This window comes from Propithecus coquereli, unplaced genomic scaffold, assembly GCF_000956105.1.
Source record: "Propithecus coquereli isolate 6110/MARCELLA unplaced genomic scaffold, Pcoq_1.0 Scaffold535, whole genome shotgun sequence".
In the NCBI taxonomy this organism is placed as follows: Eukaryota; Metazoa; Chordata; class Mammalia; order Primates; family Indriidae; genus Propithecus; species Propithecus coquereli.
In genome coordinates this window covers 284,396-312,381 of record NW_012151230.1, presented here as the reverse complement: position 1 = coordinate 312,381, position 27,986 = coordinate 284,396, and the positions used below count along the sequence as shown (strand labels likewise).

At 48.1% G+C, this 27,986-nt stretch overlaps 1 protein-coding gene across 1 annotated transcript; it reads right to left on the bottom strand.

The window, feature by feature from the left end:
* Positions 1-73: 73 nt before the first annotated feature.
* On the bottom strand, positions 74-23,219 carry CHFR (checkpoint with forkhead and ring finger domains, E3 ubiquitin protein ligase). The gene is made up of 16 exons (XM_012657261.1): positions 23,119-23,219; positions 19,516-19,625; positions 18,576-18,635; positions 18,219-18,425; positions 13,766-13,921; positions 12,761-12,920; positions 11,920-12,074; positions 11,647-11,809; positions 9,900-10,042; positions 8,380-8,496; positions 6,318-6,401; positions 5,757-5,827; positions 4,769-4,856; positions 2,892-2,999; positions 2,249-2,301; positions 74-1,279 (listed from the first exon to the last, which is right to left on the bottom strand). Exons 1-16 carry the CDS (start codon positions 23,133-23,135, stop codon positions 1,259-1,261), a joined length of 1,713 nt encoding a protein of 570 aa, XP_012512715.1. The 5' UTR covers positions 23,136-23,219; the 3' UTR covers positions 74-1,258.
* Between the last annotated feature and the right edge of the window lie 4,767 nt (positions 23,220-27,986).

Below are 27,986 nucleotides of genomic sequence, written 5' to 3'. Positions count from 1 at the left end.
TAAATCTGCACACAGTCTGTCTCCATCATGTGGGGCGGCCCACACACAAGCAAGTCCAACACGGGGAGCGAAACAAACGTGGCCTGTTTATTAGATTGCAAAAGAGAGGACTTTCTTCCACAAATCAGAGTGCCGCTTCTCAGTGTGTATCAAGAGCAAGACAACAGTTGAAAATCGTATTCCTGAGAAGAAGCAAAAAAGTTACCAGATTGCAAACAAAAATAACAGGTGATTTCAACAAAAGATAAATTTTTTTTTTTTTTTTTACAAAAACCAAAATTTCAAGTATTATTCCAGATGACATGGCAACCGTAATGCGGGAAAGGGATCCCAGAAACAGAGGCCCAGCGTGCTCCCCCTTCACACGCTGCGGGGTCTCTGTGGGGAGGGCCTGCCGCGGGGGCTCAGGGAGCTCAGGGGGTGGTGCGTCCTGCGCCTTGTCCTGCGTCCTGCCGCCTCACCCAGGACCCACGGTCAGCCCTGTGCTGGCGATGGTGGTGACTCACGCTCCTTAGCAAGGAGCCCATAACGTGACATCCACTTCTAGGGTGAGCAGTTTGGGACATGGACAGATTTCATTTTTTTTAATAAACAGAAACATATGCTTATTCTTTCAAATACCATACTATACCCAATTTTAGTCGATTTGTAAATTATAAATTATATTATTTGTGCTACAGTTTGTGATATTTAAATCTTATTAGAAGATAAGCACCAAACCTATTAAAATAAAAAATATATAAAACGCTGTGGTTTTCCCAACAGTAGAATATTCTGTACATCCTGTAGGCTGTAAACTTACGTTCCATTTTCCTTAAACAGAGTGTTTTTGATAAACTTTCCCCTTTCTCCCTTGAAACTTTTCCTGAAAAGAGATTTGTTTTAACTCTAGTTATGGAAAGGGCACAGAAAGAGCAAAGCTGCGCTGTCCCCATCTCAGTGGGAAGGGACGACTCTGTCCATGGGAAGCGCTTCAGTCTCTGCTGTTCCAGCCATCGTGAGTCCCTCCTAGCGCTTGCCAGGACAGGCTGAGGCTCCCAAGATCCCCCAGGCACCGTGGGAGGTCTCATTTGGAGGGCAGAACTCCACCACAGAGAAAGTCACACCAGGGGCCCTGACCAGAGACCCCAGCATCTCAGGGGACCCTAGAGATGCCCTAACGTGTCTGTGTTCGGTATTTCTACAACGTGCTGCCACTGCCTCCAACACGCCACAGCGACGAGGGCTTCCCGACTCCTAGTTCTTGAACCTTGTCTGTTCACAGATATGATTGAATTTCCTGCAGGGAGAAAATGGTCAAATTACACAAGAGGACGAGACAGGTATTCAAATAAATTCTGAAACCATACCCTGGAAGAACTACCTGAGAAATACATTGTGTGTGTGTGTGTGTGGACTTACAGCGGTATATTTCTAATCATATCAAAGAAACTAACGCCTAAAGGTAGGCTTCCTTTTCTCTTTTAAATTTTTAAAAGAGAAGTGAAAACATCTTAGGTAATTTTCTTAGAGAAGAGAACAAAAGCTGAGCTTCTTCAGAGCGTCCCCGCGGTGCTGTCGGTCCCAGGCATGGCCACCTGCCCTCCCACAAGCCCCACACGTCAGGTGCGCCTTTGCCGCCCTGATCCGTGCTCCTACGGAGGAAGGTGAGCCAGTCACCAGTGAAATCTCTTTTCTCACAACACGGTCTCTTCCACGTGCTGTTTGTGCTCAAGCACAAAGCAAAGTTTTTAGTCCACGAAATCACTCCTTCGTGGGATCACCTTTATCAGAAGACGTCTCTCGTGCTGACGGCACTGTCTCAAGGACTGTGCCCTGAACCAGGAGCCCACAAGCGACTGCTGGGCCTGCACACTGGCGGGGGCTGACTGTGGCGATCACCTCACCGCTCAGTCAGAGAGACCCCCAGCTGCCCTGGTTCTGTGAGTGGGCCTGCGGTGACCCCGGCTCAGAAGCTGCTGAGCCTCAGACGCTGGGCACCCCCGGAAGCTGCCAGTGACTCCAGCCGCGAAGACGCAGAGTGGAAGATGGAAGCGAACCTTTGCAATAAACATTTCACCAAATAAGGTAACAGAAGAGAAGGATTCCTAAATGGAGAGGTTGCTTTGCATACTGCGTGGCTTTGTAGAGGCGTAATGACTGAATTAGCATATTTATGAGCAGATAGTGGGCTGTCTCCCCTGCCTTCCCAAGCCTCCAGCCACACAGGCATCCCCGGCCTCACTCACATCGCGTGGTGAGCCTTCACCTGAGTGCGGCAGTTACGGCCCCAGTAGCAGTCAGGACGGGATGTCACAGCCACTAGAAAAAGAAAAAAATTACATATATCTATTAGATATAGCAATTGAATTTTTTTTTGTTTTTTTGAGACAGGGTCTCAACTCTGTTGCCCAGGCTGGAGTGCAGTGGTGTGATCATAGCTCACTGCAGCCTTGAATTCCTGGCTTCAGGTGATCCTCCACCCTCAGCCTCCCCAAGTGCTGGGATCACAAGTGTGAGCCACTGTGCCCGGCCAACTGAATTGCATTTAAGTAGAGGTCCAACGAGAGAAACTGCAGCTGAAACGCCAGCATCTTGTAACTCTTTAAAACTAACTCCCTTGGACTGTTTCAAGATTTCAGGAAAGGAAAACACATTTAATTGAAAATCCAACTTAGGAAATGAAATAACTCCAGTTGTCTACCAGATGTCTCTATGTATCTTGTTTTACAAACCAGCACTGCCTGGATGCCTTGATTGGTGACAGCAAACAGACTAAGGGCCTCAGACAGCCTGTTTCTCTGCCCGCTTCCCACCTTGCTGGGAACGAGCAAAGGCCAGGCCCAGTGTCTGTGAAGGAGGCCGATCCGAACAGTGTTAACGTGGGCAGGGGTGAGGGTGGGGAGCCTCACCTGGCAACTCGGAGGCAGGAATGTTCTGCCGGTACTGGTAGGTCAGCTCCCGGAAGCTGCGCAGGCCGCAGCAGTAGCACAGCACAGTGTTCCCCGTGACCCTGTGATCTGGAAGGAAATGGCCTCATGCAGACACAGCCAGCTATCAGGCGCGTCCCCTTCCAGAGCAGAACAGACGCAGCACTTCACACCCGGGGGAGCTAACACGCTGACCCATGAGTGGGGCTGAGGCCATGGGCCGAACGAGCAAAACCAAGATACGCCAATTTATTTTCTTACAGCAAAATAACCCACATGGATAAAAAATTTAAATATTAAAAAATCCAAAAATGTACTAAGAAAAAAAATGAATATTATTTTCTCTTGACCTATTTCTAAGCATGTCATGAAAACCAGAGGGCACACCAGAAAGGATTCACAACTTCAACACCACAATGGAAACATACACATCAAACAGACGCAAAACCCTGATGACAGAGTGGAAACATCTGCAACACAAATGACCATGCACTGTGCCCTTAATTAACAAGGTTAACGTACAAATCCATAGCAAAAAAAAAATCAAAATAGGCTAATATAAATATGGGCCAAGATCACAGACAAGCAAATGACCCATAAATGCGAAAAGATCTTCAATTTAGTTAACAATCAAAAATGGGCGAATAGAACAATGACATGTCACTGTTGGCCTCTCACACTGACGCGAGGAAGGCAAGTGCGGAGCTGACGGCTGGGCTTCTGCCTGCAGCCCCCAGGACCACCGGGGCAGCACAGAGACAGCGCTCAGTGACCTTCTCGGCTGTGTGCACCACTGTCCTAAGGATCCTATTTATTTATCCTAAGGTGATGATTTTTCAAGTCTACAACATTGCATGCTCAACAACTACAATGTTGTTTAAAATGGTGAAAAACCGGAAATAATTTAAATATCCTGTATTAATAAATTGGCCAAATAAACCATGACGTCAGAATAGTATGCAATTAAAAAAATCAAGATATAGAACTTTATAGACAGAAGGGGTCCGTGATACCTTGCTGAGTGAAAACCAGGGTACACACAGCGCACACACAGGACTTTGTGAGAGTGAGGTACACAAACAGGGGTCTGTGTTTAAAGGTGCCTGGACAGGCCATCACGAAAAGATCAACTCTGCGTGTCTCTAAGGTAGTAGATTTCCAGCGACTTTTACTTTACCCTTTGTTCTTCCCTATATCACTTATATTTTCTTTGTGAGCCAAAAATAAGAAGCCATTAAGAGCCCGAGGAAGCTCAGACTCAGCTGACAGATTTGGGCAGCCACACAGCAGCTGTTACAGCGCAGGACACCCGACACCCACACAAAAGACGCTCACTAGAATGCGTCCATGAAACAGACACAGCTTAAAAGGATTTTAGGAAAACCCCTCAATTCTTTTTTAATAATTTATGTCTTAGAAAAAAGAGCCCCCTGTTGATATTTCTGCAGCCTCCCTTAGTGACGAAAATCCCACTCCACAGGCACCTTGTCCTCCCCTGGGTGAAGGGCGACCCTCGCTGATGCTCTGCACACCAAGACCAGAGCCTCCGAGAACTACAGGCACCAGGACCCCCGTGGATAAGGGTGGGGTCCCTCCAAGTTGCGATCCCACCCTCCTCTGTGGGGAGAGGTGCTGGCATATGTCATGCAGGTTCAAACCAAATTTTTAAAAAACCATCCAGAAGTATCAGGACCTTTCTATCTGCCAGGGTGGGTGGAGGTCGAAGCCGTAATGTGGGAGAGCAGATAGGTGATGCTGCCTGGGACGGCCTGCCAGGTTCTACTGCTTTACGGGAGGCAAAGGAAGCCTTGGAAACTCGGGTCCGTTCCAGAGCATGGTGGCAAGAGAACGAAGCTTACCAGACAGTAAAAACGCCCCCCGCTGAAGCGCCACGAGACTCTCTGTCAACATGTTTTTCCAGGTCAAACCCCTGGTTGCCAGGTAGTTCTGCGAGGGGGAAAAGGGCAATAAGAACAAATACCAGTTCAGGGGAAGAAATGCTAAAATGGGAAGAAAGGAAACGTCCCAGAAAAGGCCCCAAAGGTGGGTAGGGCCAGAGCACAGCACCTGCGCAGGGCCAGCCCAGACGACCCTGCGTGAGGAGTCTCGTCCCAGAGCCTCCCAAAGAAGGCGGCTAGCTTTTGAAGCTCGAGTGTAAGAGTCACCACGTTTTCACAAAATGTCTGCAATGACACCCACAGCACAGGTGCAAACGAGACACCAAACCTCGGCCGGGGTGTCCTGAGTCCCATGACAGGCCTCGGTCTGGGAACAGCAGAAGCTGAGGACCTGGCGTCTGCTTCTCTGCCCTTCAGAAACACGGAGCCGTTTAGCTCCTTTTGTGCAAACCTACAGGAAAGTGCCCCTGCGTGTGGACGTCGAGGCACAGGGCGGTGCCGCTGAGCGCAGCGTGCGCCGTCGTGTCCCGGGGAACGCGGAGGCCCCACTGTGCGTGTGCTGTCAGCAAGGTTCGGGGTGAGAGGGCAGACGTGCGCATTAAACACATTAAAACTCTGAGCGCCAAGCCGGCTTCCTCAAATGTGGGAAGGAAAGTGGCCAGAAAAGGAAGGCGCAGGGAGCAGAACCCCCATCAGGGCCAGCACTTGCGAGAAACCCTCTCCGTGAGCTTCGGGAACTGACTCCTACGGATTTATGGCGTGACGGGCAAAAAGGAAACGCCGATTTTTGGACCATGGGGAAAACAGGCACACGACAATGGAATGCACAGGACAACTGGCTGTCTGAGTCCGAAAGAGCAGAAGGAGTCCTAAAAGTAACTGGGAAAGTTATGGGGCGGTTTCTTCTCGGTTTCAGCTAAACCCGAGGGCACGTTTGAGAGGGGGATACCTTCAGGATGTCTGACTCATAGTTGTTGTTGTTCAACACCCCATCCAGACACTTGTCCCCCAGGTTGAGTTCTGCCGAGATGAAGGGAAGCAATGTTATCTGTTTTATAAAGACATCGTATGAAAGTATTATTTGCCTGACAGAATAAACAAATTTCATTATAGATCTACAAAGAATAAATTAAGTTCAATGATATAACGTTAAACAGACAACAGGTAAAAATGATTTCTATTTCACTCCCTTCTTAAAACGGTAAGTTGAGTCTCGTCCACACCTGTTCCTGTATTGTAAAAGTTGACCCTGCAGTAAGGATTCAGTTCTTAAAAGTTAGTATGTCCCCTAATTGTTCTGTGTCATTGCTTTATTTTAAGCTGACACAAATTTGACACTTTGAAAATGGCAAACGTCTCAGTTGAGCAGGAAAAGGCAGTTGGTCACTTGGTGACCTGCAGTGGCCGCCCCGCCCCCCAGCAGGCCATGGACACCACCATCACCTGCCCTCAAGTTCACCAAGAGACAGCGCAAGGTCAAAGCAACTCATGGCTGAAGAGCCGGTATTACCGCAGAATGGGGCCAGGCAGCCAAAGCAGCCGGTCCTGGTGCAGCCCCAGTACAGATGGCAGAAAGGCTGCAGGCAAACTGCACCTGTGGACAGAGGACGCTGGTCAGGCGGGCACCCGGCACACGGCCTGCCTCTGACGCGATGCCAGGTCATGCCAGACTCAGGAGCTCAACTGTCTTTGAAAACACGATTTACGAGGAGTTTCCCTGGAACCTGGGAGCAGGGGCCACACCCCAGCTAGCATAGGGGGACTGAGCTGCGGCAGCTGGGGCTGCAGACCCGCACTGTTTCTCACACCGTGCACACACTCGCCCCAGGAAAACCACGAGATCCGCACAAGCTAGAATCACATCTGTCTCCTCAGCCGACACAGCTTCAGTGGGTTCCTCCCAGCTCTGCCAAGTGTGACATCCTTGCAGTCAACTGTGTACTCACAGCTCGCAGATGCCTTTTTTCTACCTGAGTATTTTTTCATGTTGTTACCTTCTTTTTGTAGACATTATTTTTTAATGTTTAATATTCTATAGAGCAGAATTCTCTGAAATATAATATCAGGTAAACTCTAGCTAAAATTCTCATAGTATGAAACATTAAAGTCTTCTAAAATCTGGCAGGGCGTGGTGGCTCACACCTGTAGTCCTCGCTACTTGGGAGGCTGAGGCAGGAGGATAGCTTGAGCCCAGGAGGTGGAGGCTGCAATGAGCTATGATCTCACCACTGCACTCCAGCCTGGGTAACAGAACAAGACCCGTCTCAGAAAAAAAAAAAAAGTCTTTCAAAATCTGTAATCACTTCATAAATGCCTCTATGTATAAAAGCATTCTACATGACATTACAGTCAAAAGTAAAGATCGCTGAGGAAAAGCTGGCCTCTTGCCCAGTTTGTAAAGCCCTTCCCTGAGCGGCCCTTTGCTGCCCACCGCGTACGTGGAGCAGGAGGTGGGTGTCCCCTGGGACCTCTCATCTGCTCTCCCTACAGGTGACACCAAGCAGTGGGAAGTGGCCACCATGCAGATGAGGGCAGTGGCCGCCCAGAGGCAGCCAAGCTGTGTCCCACTGGACTAGCTGCACCTGCCTGACCTGGAGCCCACGCCCTACTCGACAGGCCCAGCCTGCACCTGTGCCCAAGCCGGGCTCCGGAGGACAGTGGCGAGAGTGCCCGGAACACTCTTAAATCATTCCAGAGAGAGCGTGTGCCGAGGCCGTGTCTGTCCTGCTGGCTGCTCCAGTGTGCAGGACAGGACAGCACCTGTGCCCCATCGGAACAGACTGACGCTGCCGCACAGGTTCACGTTCTCTCCGTTAGCAGTGGTGCTCTTAGAAACCAAGAAGCATCGTAAAAGGAGGCAAAGGAAAGGGCAGACGTTTCAGTCAGGGGTAATTCAAACAGAGGCTAAGTCAACGACAGGCTCCATTTTAACAGGAAGGCCTGTGTATTAAAACAAAGCATCACCTTCATCTCCTACATTTGTTTATTTACTTATTTTTTTGAGACAGTCTCTCTCTGTTGCCCTGGATAGAGTGCAGTGGCGTCAGCCTAGCTCACAGCAACCTCAAACTTCTGGGCTCAAGGGATCCTCCCGCCTCAGCCTCCTGAGTAGCTGGCACTACAGGCGCGAACCACGCCAGGCTTATTTTTCTATTTTTGGTAGAGATGGGGTCTCGCTCTTGCTCAGGCTGGTCTCGAACTCCTGAGCTCAAGCGATCCTCCCGCCTCACCCTCCCAGAGTGCTGGGACTGCAGATGTGAGCCACCGCGCCTGGCCTCATCTGTTAGATTTAGAAGTGAGACATTATAAAACAATTGTGGTACCAATGTGGGGACAGAAACAGACACAGACCCCAGAAGGAGAACTGCCGTGTACGGAAACTTGGCCTATATCGGGGCTGCATCATCCGAGGCGGGAAGAGATGGATTATTCAACATGGTCATGTGGGGACAACTGGTTACGTAGATGAAAAAAAGAGAAACTGCATCCGTCCTTCGCGCCCCACACAAAGTCAACACCACTTCGAAACCTGGGCCTCCAGGGCAGAGCACGGAGGCTCACAGCTCACTCACACTGCTGGGGGGCGACGCGTGGGTCCTGCTCACGCTCAGCTCTCCGGTCGGGCATGGGCTGGAAGCAGCAGGTGCACATGGCGTGGCTCCCCTGCAGTGGGCACACGTACTCCTGGCCTGCCGCGTGCCCACGGGCAGCGCGTGTCAGAACAACGGGCAGAAAGAGCAGATTAGACTCACATCAGAGAGACGGTGGAAAGCTCAGGAGAGACAGACCCGAGAGCGCCAAGGAGGCTGGACCTGTTCTGAATAGCCAAATGACATTCTACCACCCAAACTAAGGGACTTCGAGTAGATTTAAGGGTCATCAAAAACTGTCTTTTGGCTCAGGGGTTATAGAAAGATTTCAAAGATCACTTGAAGATTTTCTCATATTTCCTATAAAGGAAGGACGGGCCCTCAGAGCACATATAATATTGTAAAGCAATAAAACAAGTTATGTATTTAACTTCTGCCAAGGCAGAAGTTAATAGCTACCTCCTGCAGAAACACAAGTGACAGGCACAGTGGGTACGACTGCCTGACCTGGCACTCTGTGCCAACGTGGCCAAGCTCCCTGGACACGCACGGTCCACAGAGGAAAGACCACGGGGGACACGCCAACCACCCCCACGGCAACTCCACTGCAACCTTCTGGAGCACCCACCAAGGGTCTCAGGCTCTGCTGGGTACAACACGCCTCTACACGCATGACCCCCACGAGCACTCTGACAAGCCCAAAGGAGGTGCTGGGTCCCTACTACGCACAGGGAGGAACCTGACCGGCACCCCAGGCAGAGCTGAGGAGCGGCAGAGCCAAACCCAGGCCCGTGGCCTCGCGGCCATACCCGTGTCCCAGCACCGCGTTGCCTGTCCCGCCCACAGGTTCTACAAGAAGCCACTGGGAGAACTGCGGCCTAGGAAGGTGGCTCTGAGTCACAACTGCAGGTGGATGGCTTCGGGCCAGGGCCCTGGAGGGCCATCTTCCCACTCTGCACGAATCACAGAGCGGACAGGGCCGAGAATTGCACATCCCACACGCCCTGGCCAGCTCCCCTGCGCCTCTCTTCATGGCATTGGGGGATCCGCCTGCTGGAACCAGGCACCTGACAGGAGAACATTTGGGGTGACTCGAGGCACAGGACAGCTTCTGGTGACGTCACCACCCACTGCTGGAGAGAAGCCCGTCTCTCACGTGAGGGCCAGACGTGTGATCATCGCTTTGGGTTTGCAAACCCAGCAGGGACGCCAGCTGCCTGGGCAGTGGGCTGGGCAGAGACCGAGTGTTAAAACCAGGACTAATCCCAGGGGTATGCAGGAGGGAGATCATGGGTGAACACTTAGTTATCTGATTTTTTTCGACCAAAATCAGTTACAAAAAGCAACAAGCTATTAGAGGCGGGGGCCACCGAGGCAGGTGGCAGGCCAGCAGCGAGAGGCGCAGAGCGAAGGTGGCAGAGCGTCGGCCACACTGCTCGTCAGCACGGTCACCATGGGCCAAGACGTGACGAGGGACACGGTCTGACGGAGCGGTGTCTCACCTGTGGCGAGGCTGGTGGATGTGGACGGTGCATCTCCAAGGGCCTGCGGGGCAGCCGGCTCGCCGTCGGGTGCCGGGCAGGGAACGGGCCGTGCCGCCTGCCGCCTGTACTGCGGACACTGACGGCACACGATGTACGGCTGGCTGCGAGGAGAGCACAGGGCAGGGCTGAAGGGGCGGGGCGGAGCTGCACCGCAAGCCCCAGACACGGCCTTGACTCTCCGTCTCCCAGAAACAGCGCCACCCAAAATCCACCGCCTCCGGTGTGGGGGAAGGGCAGCCTCCCGCCCCGCCCAGCACCCACCCCTGGAGGAGAAGAGTCTGTAGCAAGCAGGGCAGAGCCCCCAGGAGACAGGGCGGGCGCCTCTCAGGCCGTGCTGCACACCCTCCCTCCCCATGGGAGCCCCACAGCACGCGGCCCCACAGCCAACGGCACCCCCTGCCCTCCGGGGTGGCCCGTGCTGCCCTGGACCATGTGTCTTTGTTGCACTTCACCAGAAACTAGGAGGAAAAAAGGAGACTGTGAAAAAACGATCCATGGGAAAAATGCCCGAGACTCCCCTCGGTTCGAGAACACCTTTCTAAGCCTGACGTCAAGCAAGGAGCCAGTGAGGGTGAGTGGGGAAGACCTGACCAGACAAAAACAAGGCAGTGAGAAGATGCTCAACCTTCAAAGAAGAAATGAAATGAAAATGAGATGACTTTTTTCTTCCTACTCAACTGGCAAAGGGAATCCCTCGTGTGGCCCTCCCAGAGTGGCACTGCACGGCCTCCCTGACGGGTGTCGGGACGACAAACCCACCGAAAGTCAAGCAAGGTCTAACTCCCAGTCACACTCTCTGGCTCGACCACCTCGCTTCTACGTGTCTGTCTGCATGACCCGGCCGGCCACGAGCACAGGCGCAGACACGGGGTGCGCACCGCAGCACGGTGGCCGGTTCACGGTGCCGGTTCACGGTGCCGGGCGTCCCAGGTGCATGCGTGCAGTACAATCCCATCCTCACAGAATATTCATTGGTATATTACATCTATTTTGTTAAAAAATATATGTATGGATACACATCTGAATGACCAGATGGGTACAATAAAACGTTAACACCAAACTGACTTTTCATTTTCTTTTTTTTCTTAACTGTCATCACTTGCTAAATTTACAGAAAGGAAACAATAATAAAAGTTTTGGGGTCTTTTGTTTATTGTGTTTTTAAATATCACGGCCTCGATCCAAAATTCAGATCCTGGACTAGGAAATATCAACACGTCAGCAGATACAACGAGGGCTTCTAGGACAGCATCCTCTCAGCCGGACGGCTGTGCCATTTCCTGACTAATGACACGTATTGCAATTTACGATACAGGACTTTATGGTCACTAGACAAGGTACGAATAGTACGTGTGCTCATGTGGGAAGAAAATAACACAGCCAACGATGACCCCGTGTCACAGGCAGACCCTCGATGCAGAGACTCCGGAAACAAAAGGATGTCGGCACAGGGAGGGCCCTGTCAGGTACCAAGGCTGACACTGCCAGCTGCCACCCTGAGTGTTCATCCCATCCTGATCACGCCTCTCGACGGAGATGCTGGTTCTCCCCAGCACCAGAAAACAAGCCCACGGCACTGAGGAACGGGGCTGCTAGGGGCAGAACCAGCCATGCTGCCCTGTCCACCCCAGGAGCAAGCTCTCAATCACGGTGCTCACTGCAGCTCCAGCTCCCACGCTCTGCTCTGCGCCAGGCCAGGACTTACCTAATGTCCGAGGACTCACTGTCAACATCGGACAGCTCCAACAGGTCCTCTGAACTCCCCTCTTCGTCAGAGAAAGACCTCCTGACTTTGGGCTGCAGCATGTCTTGAGTGATCTTATTCCTGGCGTCCATGCTCTGCACATCTTCTTCACTGCGACTCTTGTCTAGAATTCGAAGGGCACAGCACCACTCACCAGCAGCACAGCCTAGACCGCTCGGAGCTCACATCCCCAGCGCCTGAAGAAGGGAGGCCTGGGCAGGCTGCCCCACTTGCCTGGGTGCTGGATGAGGTACGCTTCCACGAGGTTGTTGAGGATGTGGTTTTTACAGATGCGCTCCACCGGACAGCGGCAGGTGGGGCAGAGGGAGGAGCGCTCCATCCAGCCAGAGTAGCAAGCCGCGCAGAATGTGTGCATGCAGGGCTGCAGGCTGTGGCACAGAGGGGCATGTCTGCAGATGGGACCGTGGCCCTCGGGCCGAAGTCCCCAGCAGGACCACCCAAGGAAAGGACATGCCAATCTGAGCCACCGGCCAACTGGGGGGACCCAAACCATCATTCGACCTAAAAATATTTTCACTCAGTCTTGGTCGACGAAAACAAATCAGAAGCCACGTGGACTCTGAGTTTTCAGGAGGGACAGGGGAGAGCAGATTGTGACAAGACAAGCAACAAGAACACAGAGTGTTTTTAGACTGAAAGTCCGACAGGCTCTAACTCTTAAGTTCCCAAAGTAAGCAAGCAGGCTCTTCCCCAGCTGCTCCTATACATTCATTCTGCGCTAAATGTTGCCTTTATTTAGCTAGGAAATTTTTAAAACTCAGTATAGTCCATTTGATCTGTCTGCGAGGTAGAGACTGGTTCACTAGGTCACATGTGACCCACGCCAGTCAAAACCAGCACTGCCGAAACCTTGTGGGTTCCACAGCCTGGGTGGGTCTCTGGGCCAGGTTTTCTCCTTCTTGGCCACAAAAGTGAAATGAAAATGGCAACCTCAGCAAATTCCATGCCAAACAGGACTCAAGGTTCGTTGCATCTGTGGCCTCCTCCCTGCCACTGGACGAGAAACCTGCGTGCCCAGTTAGCCCTGGCGGAAACTAGGGCACGTGGTGCGTACCTCACGCAGTCATGCAGCAGGTCCTGGCAGATGATGCACGTGAGTGTCTCCTCCATCTTGTCTGGCTTCACGGCTGCAGCCCTGGCATCCTCATGAACAGTCCGGGCCTTTCTACCCTGGTCTGTGGCCAACAGCTGCAGGTTCAGGTCAAGCTCACCATCTGTGAGAGAAAAAGGGACATGTCTCACTGTCAAATCCAAGAAAGAAAGAAATGCATCAGCTTTTTGGTTTACAAACGTCTTAATCTGTAGACACGGAAAAGCTTCGGGCCTCTACCGTCCACAGAAGCAGGAGATACACAATCCTTGCCATATGTTTGTATTTATAAAGGGTATTTTTAAGAAGGGCTCACATAAGTCTCATATTCCAGTATGTCTAAGTTTTGTTTTAAAGGCACAGTTAATACATAAAAAAAGACATTCAGGATGTATGGTTCAGAGATAAAGCTCAGCTGTCAAACTGTATTTGTGTGTAATGTTCACTTTCGTTTAAACAAAAAAACTGTGACTCGTGTACACCCTGGAGAGTGATAAAAAGCACGGATTACAAGCTGTCACCAGCTTGCTAGGTGATACTAATAATACTTTCAACTTTGGCTTCTAAAATGTAGACTTTTCTCTAAATAATCTCCATTTTTAAAACTTTTACTTATTTATTTTGCCCCGCAGAACAGTACAGAATCTAAATCATCTTCAATGTGAACATTCAAACTACATTTTTAGAAATTATTGTCATATCAGGACAGAGGACTTCTAGATCAATTCTGAAATTCAGAACACACCATTTCCAGACCAAGAGCATAGCCTGGCAGTAAACACGGTTCTACAGGATTATGCAAATAAAGAAAAAGCCTGGAATTTCACTCAGAAAACGCTGAGGGGTTACAGGTACCGAGCTGAGGCAGGGTCCTCGAGCTTCTGCAGGAAATGAGGCCCCCACAGCGCAGAGCACCAGCCCAGGGAGCTCACGAGAGGGCGCAGGACGCAGAGAACCACAGACTCTGACCTCCTTTCATTTTCTTTTTAGTGGGCTCCGAATCCTCCTGATCCTGGGGTTCCAGAGAAGAGGAGGGTGCTCCTATGTCTGGGGGAGCCGATGCAAAGCCAGCGATTTCATCACTGGCCACGAATGCTTTTGGGGAGATGGCTGCACCCCCGGACCCTGTGAGTGGGAACAAACAAGACAGGCTCTGATTTATCCACCTCAGGAGAGAACATGCTGGGTAAAGTGTCAATGATTTAAACCGAGTAGAGTTTGCAAGCCGAGATGTCATAGTTTAAGAATGATGCATGGCTTACGAGAAATACTTATCCAGTCTGCTCACAATCTTAAATGTATCTGTGCCCATCACCGTGCTAGGTGGGAAAGAAATGCAGAGATGTTTGTGACTGGGATCAACCCTTGAATACCAAATCTACCATGGGGCAAAGCCACATGCCAGTACATCATGCACGTTATGTTGTCAACTCTTAAGACAGAGGTTCGTGTAGAGACATTTCAACAGAGGGAGGCAGTAGCTTTAGACAGGAGTGGGGATGGTGGGGGAGTGTTAACTATTTTCCCAAGAAGTGTGATAAAGGGAAGGAGAACAGTAACTTGTAGGGAGAGCTCTGGTCTCCACGAGCAAGAAGCTCGAGTCATAAATAACTGGAATGACCGTGGCAGAAAGACAGGCAAACTTTCCCATCTTTTTGTTTTTTTGAGACAGGATCATGCTTTGTTGCCCCGACATGAGGGTAGTGGCATGATCATAGCTCACTGCAACCTCCAACTCCTGGGCTCAAGCAATCCTCCCGCCTTAGCCTCCCAAAGTGCTAAGATTACAGGCATGAGCCACCACACTTGGCCAATAACCTCTGTCTTAAGAAAGATCTTAAGCTCAGGAACCCAGGAGCATGAGGCTGCACTGAGCTGTGATGACACCACTGGGCAACACAGCGAGACTGTCTCAAACAAACAAACAAACAAAAAGATCTCGTTTATGAAATTATAGCATAATATGTATCTAGTTTATAATATTCAAATGGTAAGTATTAGTATTTGAGAAAAGAAAAAACTGGCCAACAGCAGCTGAAAGAAAACAAAATAGTTTGGGGAATAAATTAACTCATGTACTAACAGAAGAGAGACAGCTTCCCGGGCTGGCCGCCGGCCTCTAGCCCAGCACTCACTCAGGCCAGGGTCTCGAGAGCCCTCTGTGCTCACCCCGACTTCTCAACTCCAGAATAAAGATTATATTAATGGCACCTCTCTGACAGGCCCAGAAGTGACTTATAACTTATCAAAAGCACTCGGGGCCGGGCGCGGTGGCTCATGTCTGTAATCCTAGCTCTCTGGGAGGCCGAGGCGGGCGGATTGTTTGAGCTCAGGAGTTCGAGACTAGCCTGGGCAAGAGCGAGACCCCGTCTCTACTAAAAATAGAAAGAAATTAATTGGAGAGCTAAAAATATATAGAAAAAATTAGCTGGGCATGGTGGTGCATGCCTGTAGTCCCACCTACTTGGGAGGCTGAGGCAGTAGGATTGCTTGAGCCCAGGAGTCTGAGGTTGCTGTGAGCTAGGCTGATGCCACAGCACTCACTCTAGCCAGGGCAACAAAGTGAGACTCTGTCTCAAAAAAAAAAAAAAAAAAAAGCACTTGGCACACTCCCTCACATTTAGTAGGTGCTCGGTAAGTATTAACTATAATTATTTTGTTAGTATGTATATACTTAGGCATACAGATAGAAAAATTTTATTTTTGAAAATTACTTAAGTAATATATAAACGCATTGCCCTTTAGAAGTAGAATATAATAGGCTGGGCGCGGCGGCTCACACCTGTAATCCTAGCACTCTGGGAGGCTGAGGCGGGTGGATCGTTTTGCGCTCAGGAGTTCGAGACCAGCCTGAGCAAGAGCGAGACCCTGTCTCTACTAAAAATAGAAAGCAATTAATTGGAGAGCTAAAAATATATAGAAAAAATCAGCCGGGCATGGTGGCGCATGTCTGTAGTCCCAGCTATTCGGGAGGCTGAGGCAGAAGGATTGCTTGAGCCCAGGAGTTTGAGGTTGCTATGAGCTAGGCTGACGCCACAGCACTCTAGCCCACGCAACAGAATGAGACTCTGTCTCAAAAAAAAAAAAGAAAAAAAAGAAGTAGAACATAATAAAAAAATTAATAAAACCTATCGCTCAGTCTACACACTGCGCTATGCATATGGATGGGATGGAATGGAATGGAAAACAATTTTACTGGTTAAGTAGGTTTTCTTTATAGGCCAGAGCCGTCTGGTGCTACATTTTTGAAAAGGGTCTCATAATAGCCACAAAATGACCGCTTGGGACTCCAGACATGGTGTTGCTTGTCTATATAGCTGGTGGTCTGTGTTCGTTGTACATGAAAGGCTGTGGGGCCCCACCGAAGCAGAGTGAATACTACTTCTCCTTCTCTGGGGCTAAGATCATGGGGTGAGTAACCAGCTGCTGGAGCCGGCTATGGAGAGCCAGCGTGACCCCAGGTGTGTCGGCATCTGAGCTTTAAGGGACCCGGACAATACCGTGACAGGTACGTGGGCCTAGAGAGTGTGTAGAACCTCAGCCATCCTGCTATGCAGATCTGGCATGTTTTCACCTTGAAGTGTTACTGCATTTTCTTTCACTTGTGAATCTGAGGTAATGATGTTTAACAAGGCAGATCAAAGGGTCTTTGAGAAGCTGGAGCTATGGTTTAGACGTCTATAGGAGACAGGCTGGTAGGAATTCCTTTTGTCACTGGTTTGGCGTGAGCGGCTTGTCCTGTCTCCAGAAGCAACAGGCAAGACCGCACGGCACTCACTGAACACAGTCTCGCTGCAACTGAGCGTCTGAGCAGCCCTCCCAGGTGTGCCCTGAGAAGCCACAACATTGCCCTCCCGACGGCTGGGACATCATTGACCTGAGAAAAGAGTGAAATACGCTGCCCACCATGTCTTGCTGCTGAGGAGTTAGGCTCATCCAAGGGGCCCTGGAGAAGGAAGGGGGCAGATCCCACGAGGCCCTAAGGAGGATGCCACACAGGATGCGCAGGGCTGACAGTGAAGAAAGACCCACTGTGTGAGGGAGGAAAACCAAATTAACAAAAACAGGAACAGGTCCAGGGTGTGGGAGAAGGCTTCCAGTTCCAAGAGGCAGACTGAGTCCCTGTCCCCAAATCCCGCTAGGTGCTTGAAGAAATGTAAAAAGAAGGGACATCTTGCTGCAGAGCAGCCAGACTGGCGAGATGGACGGGGCAGCCCCCGGGGCAGATTTCTTGCTCTGCTGACCAGCGACAGACCTGTTCGAAACAAAGGTCCTTCTCCTACAGGCTCCTGGTGCCCGCCCTGGGCAGGGTGCTCTCAGACTTTGTTATGGGAACCAGCTTTTCTGTCACATCCAAACACATCCTCACTGCAATTTAGAGGATCTCTGTCCAAAACAAACTGGCAGACAGCTATACGACATGACAACAAGAGAGCCCAACATCCTAGGAAAAAATAAGAATTATCCCAAAACTAGGTGAAGAAAGCTATAAAACTCACTGAAGACCATCAAAGAGCTTAATAATAAACAGGGAGAAATACCATTTTCCCAGGTATTATAAAACTTTAATTCTCCCCAAATCAAAATCTCAAAAAGACTTTTTTTTAAAACTTGAAAAGCCAATTCTGAGGATAATTTAGAAGAAAAATACAGGAGAACAGCTAAGAAAGTAAACTAGAAAAATAAACATACATAGTCACAGCGTGATCCAATTCGGGGAATATGCATGTATGCATATTCTATGTAACAACACCTGCACAAGGAAATGAACACGCTACACTGCACCAAGATGGTCTGAATTTTTCCCAATGACCACAGAGGAAGGCAATCATGCTATTAAGGAACAGCGCATGTAAAGCTGGTTTTAAATAATATGCCCTTCTGCACGAACTTGGAAAACATTATGCTAAGGGAAAGAAGCCAGTCAAAAAAGACCACATGCTACTGTAGGATTCCACGTATATGAAACATCCAGAACAGTCACGTCTGTAGAGACAGAAGGCAGAGTCATGGCTGCCGAGGGGTAGGGAAGGGGGAGGGGAGTGTTTGCTCATGGGGATGGGTTTCCTTCCGGGGTGATGAAAACGTTCTGGAGTTAGTGATGACGGTTGTAAAACCTTAGGAATGTTATAAAAACCACTGAAACATACACTTTAACTGGGTGATTTGTATGTTATATGAATTACATCCCAATTAAAATGTAAAATATACCATGGTACTACAGTCCCTGACCTTCGGCATTCCTCTCAGGGATAGAACAAGTCAATACTTACTACTACAGAAACCACAGTACTGAGAACCTTATGCCATTCTCCACGGGCTTATCTGTGTCTGTGACAACACAGGTAAGGATTAGTGAACAAAAAGCTATGCTCCCACCACCGTGACCCCATGAGACATGAACAGGAAATCCCCGTCTCACCGGAGCTGGAGCAACGCTCTTGTCCTGCAGGAGGCTCCGTGGCAGAGGTAGAGGCCGTGGGGAGGAGGTCTGATGTCGATGTCGATGGCTGTGGCTCCTCAAAGCACACCTGAGTGACGGGCGACGACGGTGGGACCTGGGGATCGTCACCATGCCCTGCACCTGAGGTATCTTTGGTCATGTGGAACACGTTCTCTTTATTAGCTTCTGTAACCACCAAAAGAGAAGAAGCAACACGGAGGGCTCAGGTGGACACCACTACTTCAGCTGAGACACTGCAGAGCATCGAAGGGCGTTTCTCTTAAGAATTCAACAGCCCTTAATACGCATCCACTTCTTTGTGGTTACCTTACTTACCAAGGGATTCTTGTGTCATGCTTTGCTTCTCATGTAAAGATTCATAGAGGTACGCCACATCTGAAAGGACATGAATCAATTCAGAGAAGTGGTAGCCACATGCAGTGAGAGCTCGTTTTCCTCCTGTTCCCTCCAGCCCATTTGTCTTTGATTATTTTGACTCACTGGCTAGTAACAACATTCACTAGCTTAAGAGGTTTCAAAACAAGTGATCCAAAACATCTTTACCACTTCAAATAAATGAGCCCCAGGAAAAAACGGCATGGTATGTTGAGATGAGAAACCACGCCTTGCTTATAATTTCAAACTACCAAAAGGAAGAGATATAAGACTTGTCCTTGTGGCAGGGGGCTGACTTTGACTATGCTGAGGATGACCAAAGAAATATCTGCCCCCTTCTTCCTCTTCCTTACCACTGTGGTCTTTAAATATTTCAGGGTAACCTTCGAAAGACTCCCATAATCCTCCTTCTCTTGTAACATTCTTCCACAAACAAAAACATAGACTCCTAGAGCTGAAAAAGTCCCACTGGAATCCAGTCTAACTTTTGCTGTCTCTTGTAAAGTCTCCAAAAGCAGACCCATCCATGGCCTCCAGGCCTCTGGTCCTGGGTTTTATTCCCTAAGAACTAAGATTCCATTATGATGTGACCTAACCCGCCACCATTCCTTCTCTTTGGCTGCCCTTTGAGATTCACACTTATGACCACAGTGGTGTTCTTGAAAAGCGGTGGGGCTCGGACCACATTCCCATTCTCCAATAGATACTATGGCTGCCAACAACCCATGCAGACAGCAAAGGGAGTGCAGCCAGCAGTGACATTCCTGCAGGAAACATCTGTGTCACCAGACTCCCTCTGGAGGTGCTTCTGGCCTCAGCTGGGCTTCTCGAGATGGCACACCCCTGCATGTCTGACCCTAGTAAGTTTCCTCGCTCTTACTGTGTTCCGGCTCGTTCTTTCTGTACACCAAGTAGATGATGTCCCCCGTCTGTAAAGGGCAACTCTGCTTCTTAACAATTTTCAGCTTGTTAATTACTGTTCCATTGGTGCTGTAAAAAAAAAAAAAAAAATGCTATTTATCCTACTTAAAATAACTTGAGTTAAAATTTTTTCTACCATCGTTAGGGAAACAGCTCACATTACCATTCTGAAGATACTTGACAGGAATAATGCAAATATTTAACAATGCACATAAGCAAGCACCATCTTGCAATTGTCCTGAGAAAAAACCTGCCTGTTCCTCCCTCTGACAACCTAAGTAGCAACCGAACTGCCTGGCAAGTGCTTCAACACTGCTGTCCAATGCCGGGTTCTCTTCCATTTGCCTCCTGCTGGGTCCTCGGGCCTTGCCAGCAGCACTGCGCTTTGATTTCCAGCCTCACCTGAGCGTGCTCAGTGCTGTACCAGGTCCACTCCCTCCAGCAGGCATGACCCAGACCATTCCTCAAATGAGTACTGATCCCCCCTAAGAGACGGGCTCAGGGCAGAAGCAAAGTAAATGCTGGGCCATCACGTGGAAGACGATGTGGCCCTGTGCTCAGAACGTGTGATCTGGCTGCTAAGTCACCCGAGTGACTCTGCTGGGTGACTGGCAGTGACCACAGTGCTGCTGGGACCAGGCCGAGGCAGACGCCCAGGCCCAGGGTGTGGTGGGGACAGGCAGGAGGAGACTAAGAGGGGACAGGAAGTGCTTCCCTGGGAGGGACTTCTGAGTGGAGACCTGAGAGAACACTGGGGATGGCTGGGTGACGACAGACCAAGAGCACAGCACACCCAACAAACAAAACTCGGCACCTGAGCGACCAGCCTCACTCCAATCATCTCACCACTGCAGGCCTCGGCTCTATAGCGCCACTCCTGGCCCCGTGGGGAAGAGCTTTGGCATCTGAGCTGACCCATCACAGCTCCCTGGGTCAGGGGCCACAAATGTTCTCTGTGAAGGGCCAGGTAGTAAACAGTTCAGGTTTTGCAGTCACGTGTCTCTGCCGTAACCACTCCGCTCTGCCACTGTGGCGTGAAAGCAGCCAGAGATAGCACGTAAACCGGTGGCCGCGGCTGCATCCCAGCAAAACGTACAGAACCACATGGCAGCAGCCACGGTGTGACTTCAACTGTCACAATACACAGGTGACCCTCCAACAACACAGGCTTGAACCAAACGTGGGTGGAAAACACAGTATTTACAGAACGCGAGACCTGAGTTACGTGGAGGGCCGACTTTTCGTCTATGCGGGTTCTGCAGGGCCCACTGCGGGACTTCAGTGTGTGCGGGTTTGGGGGTCCTGGAGCCAATCCCCACACACACTGAGGGACAACTGCAGTCAGGACCTCTGCTGCCAGGCTTCTCCTCGTAATCCACTCTCACACTCTTTATTTCACTTCCCTGCTTAAACCCGTTCCATGACTTCTTACTGCTCTCAAGCTGAAGTCCAAACTCCCTTGTGTGGCTTTGCCACAAACCACTGGCTCTGACCACGCAAGACCTCCTCGTGCCTCTGGGCCTCCTCACATATGGCTCCTTCCGCCTGGAGCCTCCTCTTCCCTCCAGCCTGCCTCTGCCAAGGAATGTGGGTGGTCTCTGGAAGCTGGAAAAGGGAGAGAACAAATTCTCCCCTGGAGCCTCCAGAAGGAACTAGCCCTGCCCAGACCTCAATTTTAGCCCTGTGAGGCCCATGTTGCACTCTGGACATCCATAACTGCAAGATAACACATTTGTGTTATTTTAAGACACTAAACTTTGTGGTAACCATTACAACAGCCACAGGAAACTAACAGCATGATATAGCCAGTACAGGAAAGCCAGGTCCTGATGCAGGCAGGACGGCTCTAGAACCAGCACTCTGTTCTCCATTGTACTAAGAAATGAAGTACTTGATCTGCTACCTATTAGAACAGGAAAGGCAGCCTCACTTCCTCCCAGTAGAACCTAGTCTTCCTCGTCTTCTATACCTGAAACTGTTAGTTACCAGAGAATCTCACAGAGCCTAATCTTTACAACAATAAAAATAAAAAAATCCAGTGGAAACGGAATGCTCTCAACACACTGCTGAAAGGCCACCTGCCACTTGTACCGGATTTATAACAGGCACATTCTGACAAAGCATCCCTTCCTGAGAAATCGCCCCAAGAAAATAATCAGACATGAAGGCAGAGTTTGGAAGAGAATCACTGCAGTGTCATTTATAATACGAAAAAGCCAAAATAATAAATGTCCACCAGTTAGGGAAGTGACAAATAAATTATAAAATAATGAAAAAAACGAGATGGGTCTAGACACAATGTCGTGTTAAGCACCCCACAAAACACTGTAACTGAAAAAGCAGATACCACAACAGTATTTGTAGCATAATCTCATTTACGTAAAATAAACATAGTTGCACTTTAATATGTGCGTGGGATTTTGAAGAGCTTTCCACTTCCTACATACTACAAGTTGAGCATCCCTAATCCAAAATCTGAAATGCTCCAAAATCTGAAATTTTTGAGCACCCACATGACACTCAAAAAAATGTTCCTTGGAGGTTTTCAGATTTCGGTTTTTCAAATTAGGATTCTCAACTGGTAATTACGATGCAGATATTCCAAAATCTAAAAAAATACAAAATCAGAAACACTTCTGGTCCCAAGCATTTCAGATAAGGGATACTCAACTTGTAGTTAAGTTTTATGAGAGTTTATTAATTAATAAAAAAGATTTTTTGATTTGGGGGAAAGAAGTCAAACTTGAAAATGTTTGCGAGAACCAAAAATTTACCAGTGTCGTTCATTCATTCATTTTAGAGACAGGGTCCCGCTCTGTCGGTCAGGCTGGAGTGCTCTAGTGCGATCATAGCTCACTGTAGCCTCCAACTCCTGGGCTCAAATGATCCTCCTGCCTCAGCCTCCCAAGTAGCTGGGACTACAGGCACGTGTCACTGTGCCTGGCTAATTTTTAAAAAATTTTTTGTAGAGACAATATTTTTAAACTCTTATTTCTGAGACATATCTGCTTTAATTTGAATACATGCAAAGAAGGGTCACAGATACCAAAGCACCACTGAGTGTCCCATCCTGGAAGCCAGAAAATACAATTTCTAATACCTTGAGTACCTAATTAACTACAGTTACGTTCTGCATAACAACGTTTTGGTCAACAATGACTGCACATGTGATGCTGGGCCCATAAGACTGTAATACCATATTTTTACTGTACCTCTTACACGGTTAGCTACACGAATACTTACCACTGTGCTGCAACTGCCTACAGTATGCGGTACGGTAACATGCTGTGCAGGTTTGTAGCCTGGGAACACCAGGTTCTACCACACAGCCCAGGTGCTCTACCACCCGCGTCTGTGCACGCACCCTATGATGTTCACACAGAACTCACCCCTATCACTAACACGCATGACTGCGCTACGCTGCAGAAAACCAGCTGCTGTGATCTCACTGCAGACACAGCCTTTTTCCTTCTCCTCAGCCACGGCACACGGCACACTCACTGGCTTTAAGTCAGGCTTCTTACGCTATAAGAGGAAACAAAGAAGTTCAGAAAGAGCTCACCTGGTGTCTTCCAGCATCACCTGACCAGATTTTTCATCCACTACGATTTTACAGTGATCTCCAGAGACCAGTTTATTGCTGGGGAATGAAAGGTCACAACCTGAAACAGAGAGGGTGAGAGGACACCAGATATGGTCACGGGGGTGTGGACACAAGTGGCCTTTGCTTTACAAAAGTACGAGTCGAAATTAGGACCCCCATCATACACACTTAAGGAAAAATTTAATCAAGCAAGGTGTGAAGAATTTTAAAAGTATCTAAGTGTTAAGCCATCGTAAAGGGGCAAGGACTGTGTCCCAAATCTTTGTGAGTGCCCATCACCTCAAATGCGCCCCGTTAACACCTCCAGCTACATGTAAACTATCTCTTTCTGACAACTTTACAACATGCGCTCATGTACTGCTAGCCTGACAAATATTAGAACTTTAAAAAAACAAGGGGCTTAAGTAATCCTTCAGTACCTTAACTTAGCCCTTAATTTCTTCTCTGTGTAATCTTATATTTCATAAATCATCACAAAATTGAAGCAATGACCAACAGTCACAGGAAATGTGGTTGAAGCAATTATCATAGGCACATGTACATGTATAAGAAAATATAAAACAGTAGAGGAATGCATCTATAATTGAATAGAATCATTATATCTTCATTAAATGCAAGAGGGAAAATCCTCAAATATTTGCTCTCTCTTTAAATCAAAAGAACAAAAGCTTTAGGAGCTTTTTAATATCTAATCATTAATCACTATTGCTTATAATAGTCTATGATGATACATATACTATAAGACATTAAAGACAATTAAAAAGTGAAGGATTTGGCAAGGAGACAGTGACCACGCAAATTTACTTCTCCAAAAGGTTCCACATGAAATGACAACCTGACCCTGCTTCGATCCCATCATTGACCTATGGGTTTGTGAATGGAAGACTCAATATTGTCAACATGCCAGTTCTCCTCCAGACGGTTTCACAGATTCAATGCAATTCCAATCAAAATCCCGGAAGGCTCGTAGATTCTAAAGCCAAGGCTGATTCTAAAGTTCATAGAAAAAATTTTACAATAACCAAAGGAATTTTGAAAAAGAATGAAGTTGGAAGATTCGCATTACTTGGCTGACTTACCATCAAGCTACAATAATCAATACAATGTTGCACTGTGTAAAGATGGCCAGACAGAGACAAACGTAAAACCTAAAATTCTGAAACTTCCACTGGAAAACACAAGAGGAAAACTTAGTGACATTGTCATGGATTTCTTGGACTGGACCCAAAAGCACAAACCAGACAGAGAAACATTGATAAACTGAGGTTCATCAAAAGTAAAAATCTGTTCTTCAGAAGTCACTGTCTAAGAAGACGAAAAGACAAGCCACAGACAGGTGGGGATATCTGTAAAACACTTCTCTGATAAAGGTCTTGTATGCAGAATTTATAAAGAACTCTGATAGCTCAATAAATAAGAAAACCAAAGTACAATTTAAAGGCTGCACTTTATCAAAGGAGAGACATGCATGGCAAATAGCACATGAAAAGATGCCCCACGTCATTAGCCATCAGAGAAGTGCAAATTAAAACCGTGCAATACCACCACTAATCACCAAATGATAATTGGCTGAAATTAAAGACTGACCACACCGAGTCTTGCCAAGGAGGAAGTGGAAAAACCAGAGCTCTCGTACATTGCCAGTGGAATTGCGAAATGACACAATCACTTTGGAAAACAGCTTGGCGATGTCTTATCAAGTTAAACAAACCTACCACATGACCCAGCAATTCCACTACTAGGTATTTAGCTAAGAAAAATAAAATTATATGTCCACAGAAAGACTATACGCTAATGTTACAGTAGCTTTATTTCTCATAACCCAAAACAGGAACCGACACAAATGTCCATCACCTAACAATGGAACATCCTAACAATGGAATACTGCCTGGCAGCAAAAAGGAACAAACTATGGACACACACGACAGCAAAGGGTGACTCTCAAGCCCACAGGCCGAGGGAGAGAAACCTAATGCGATGACTGCAGTGGAATGCTACGTGATTCCACTCAGACAGCATTCCGGAAAAGGTAGAAGTACAGGCACAGAAATCAGATCAGTGGCTGCCAGGAGCTGGGGCTAAGCTTGGGGACCAACTCCAAAGGGGAGTTTCTGGGGTGATGGAAATGTTCTACATCTTGACTGTCGCAGTCATTACATTTTTTAAAACTCATGGAACTGAACATTGAAAGAGGTGAATTTTACTGTACATAAATTACACCTCCATAAAACCGTAACATTAAAAATCTTATCTGCACAAACGTTCTATATTATGGAAGTACTCTGTTACACTTATCCCAGGTGAACTTCACCTGTGGTCAAGATCTTCCCATTCCACTGAAAATAAGCACCAGGATGGTCTCCCTGCAGCCTCAAACCCAGCACTAGTCACTGTGTCACCACTGTGGGTTTTTATCAGTGGTTTCTCCATGCCAGAACATCAGCATTGTAATCTGGAACGGAGACGCTTTGCACTAAGGTTCTGTTCTTGGCGACCTGCCATGCTTACCATTTGGTGGGTTAAATCTTTCACATGGTGGCTGTACGCTTCCGGCACTCCCTGAGAATGAAAAGCTCTTTGGGAAGGTGAAGTTCTTCTAACCCTTCCTACACATGTCAGCTCTGCACTCCCTTTTCCCCAAAATAATGTCTTGTATGTGGCAGGCACACGATTGTTTTAAAAGAAACATAATCAAGTTGTACTGGTTATGGGCTGAATGTATGTTCAAGCCCTAACCCCCGATGTGACTGTATTTGGAGACGGGGCCTGTGAAGAGGTGATAAAGACTAAATGAGGTCACAGGGTGGGCTCTGATCTCATGGGGCTGGTGCCCTTTCACAAAGGGGAAGAGAGACCAGCGTTCTCACTCTCCCCCATGTGCCAACCCAACGAGAAGGTGACCATCTGCAAGCCAGGAAGAGAGCCCCCACCAGGAACTGCCAGCATCTTGATCTTGGACTTCCCGGTCTCTAGGACTAGGAGAAATAAATTTCTGTTGCTTAGACCAGCAGCCCCCAACCTTTTTAACACCAGGGACGGGTTTCATGAAGACAGTTTTTCCACAGGATGGGGGTGAGGGGGGTGGGGGTGGGAGTCTCTGCCTCTACTCCACCTCAGATCATCAGGCATCGGATTCTCACGGGGAGCATGCAAACCGGATACCTTGCATGTGCAGTATGCACTGAGGTCTGTGCTCCTGAGGGTCTGATGCTGCTACTGATCTGATAGGGGCGGGGCTTGGGGGATGGTGCATGCAATGGGGAGCAGCTGTGGGTGCAGGTGGGCTTCGCTCGCTCACTCACCCTCCGCTTGCCCCTGTTGTGCAGCCCAGTTCCTGGTGGGCCCTGCACTACAGGCTTAAACCACCCAGAACGTGGTATTTTGTTATGGCAGTACAAACAGACTAATGCAACAAACTACATTTTTGCTAGCAACATTATTAATACATTTACTGAAAGCATTTCTATTAAGAAGCAGATTAACTCAGTGACATGTTTTTCTCTTTAACATGTAACATGCCTTAACATGTAACAACATGCATAACGTTATTTATATAATTTACCATATGTAAATTATACCTCTATAAAACTAGATTATTAAAAATCTCATTTGCACAAACATCTTACATTAGGACTTCGTTCTTCAACGGCTAACATTAAGGGCTAAGTCTAAGCCAGGCTCCTTCTAAGCAGTTCTTGTATGATCTTATTAAATCCTCACAGCAACGCCATGAAGAAAGTACAAAGGCATGGAAAGATACGTTGTGAGCCCAAAGTTAAGTGTTGGTGACAGGTTGAGAATCCAGGCAATTTGTCTCCAGGGCCTCTGCTCTTCATCAGTGCTTACAGCATTATCAAGTGAAGACAATTAGAGCATTTTTCAAAAGTTTCTAATAACACATACTTTTGAACTTGTAGAAATTTTTTTTTAACTTAATATTGGGATTTAAGACTGCCAAAAAAACCAAAACCAAAACCAAAACAAAAACAAAAAACAGGTGCAAGTTCATTATAAGGGGTAAAATTAACAAAATGCAAACAGCAATCTTTCTTATTCTCTCTTTTAAAGTATAAAATCAGAATGCTAATTTATAATTTTCCAACACGCTAAATATTTTTATTGACCTCTCCCTATAGGAAAGCTACAAGGGAACTCAAATTACCAGACGGTTGCTCAGAAGTCTAGAGGCAGTAAGTGGGGAGGGTGCAGGTACTTTCTCTCACTAGTTCTACAATTTAGTTCAAGTTCTTACCTTCCCAGGTTCATTAAACAAACAAATATTCTAGGAGCGGGAACTTGAGATCTTTTTTTAACGTAGGCACTACGGCTACAAATTTCCCTTGGAGCACTGCTTTAGCGGCATCCTCTTAAGTTTTGGTATATTCTATTTTTCTTTTCATTTGTCTCAAGGTATTTTTTAACGTTTCCTGTGATTGATTTCTTCTTTGACCCATCAGTTGCTTAAGAGGTGGTGTTTAATTTCCACATATCTGTGAATTTTCCAGTTTTCCTTCTGTTCCTGATTTCTAATTTCATTCCACTGTAGTCAGAAAAGATACTTTGTATAGTAACAAATACGACAAGATTGCATTCTGGAGGATATATGAATGCAACGACTTGTACAGCTGTAATGTGGATTAAATGATCTGCATGAATCATGCAGAGTGCGTGGGCATATAAGTAAGTAAGTAAATGGCAGCTTTTACGTGAAAGTCCATTTCACAGAAAAAACTGGAGAGCACCGTGCATTCCCGCCCCTGGGGCCTGCCTACAACCTGGTGGGCTCTGTCCCTGGGCCCAGCCCCTCCGTCCCCGGGTCCGGCCCT

Coding starts and splice junctions, on each gene's coding strand:
- CHFR (XM_012657261.1), bottom strand. Junction 18,426..18,575: donor CATGACACAAGAATCCCTTG/GTAAGTAAGGTA, acceptor TGGTGGTTACAG/AAGCTAATAAAGAGAACGTG. Junction 12,075..12,760: donor CTGCTGCATGACTGCGTGAG/GTACGCACCACG, acceptor TCTGTGCCACAG/CCTGCAGCCCTGCATGCACA.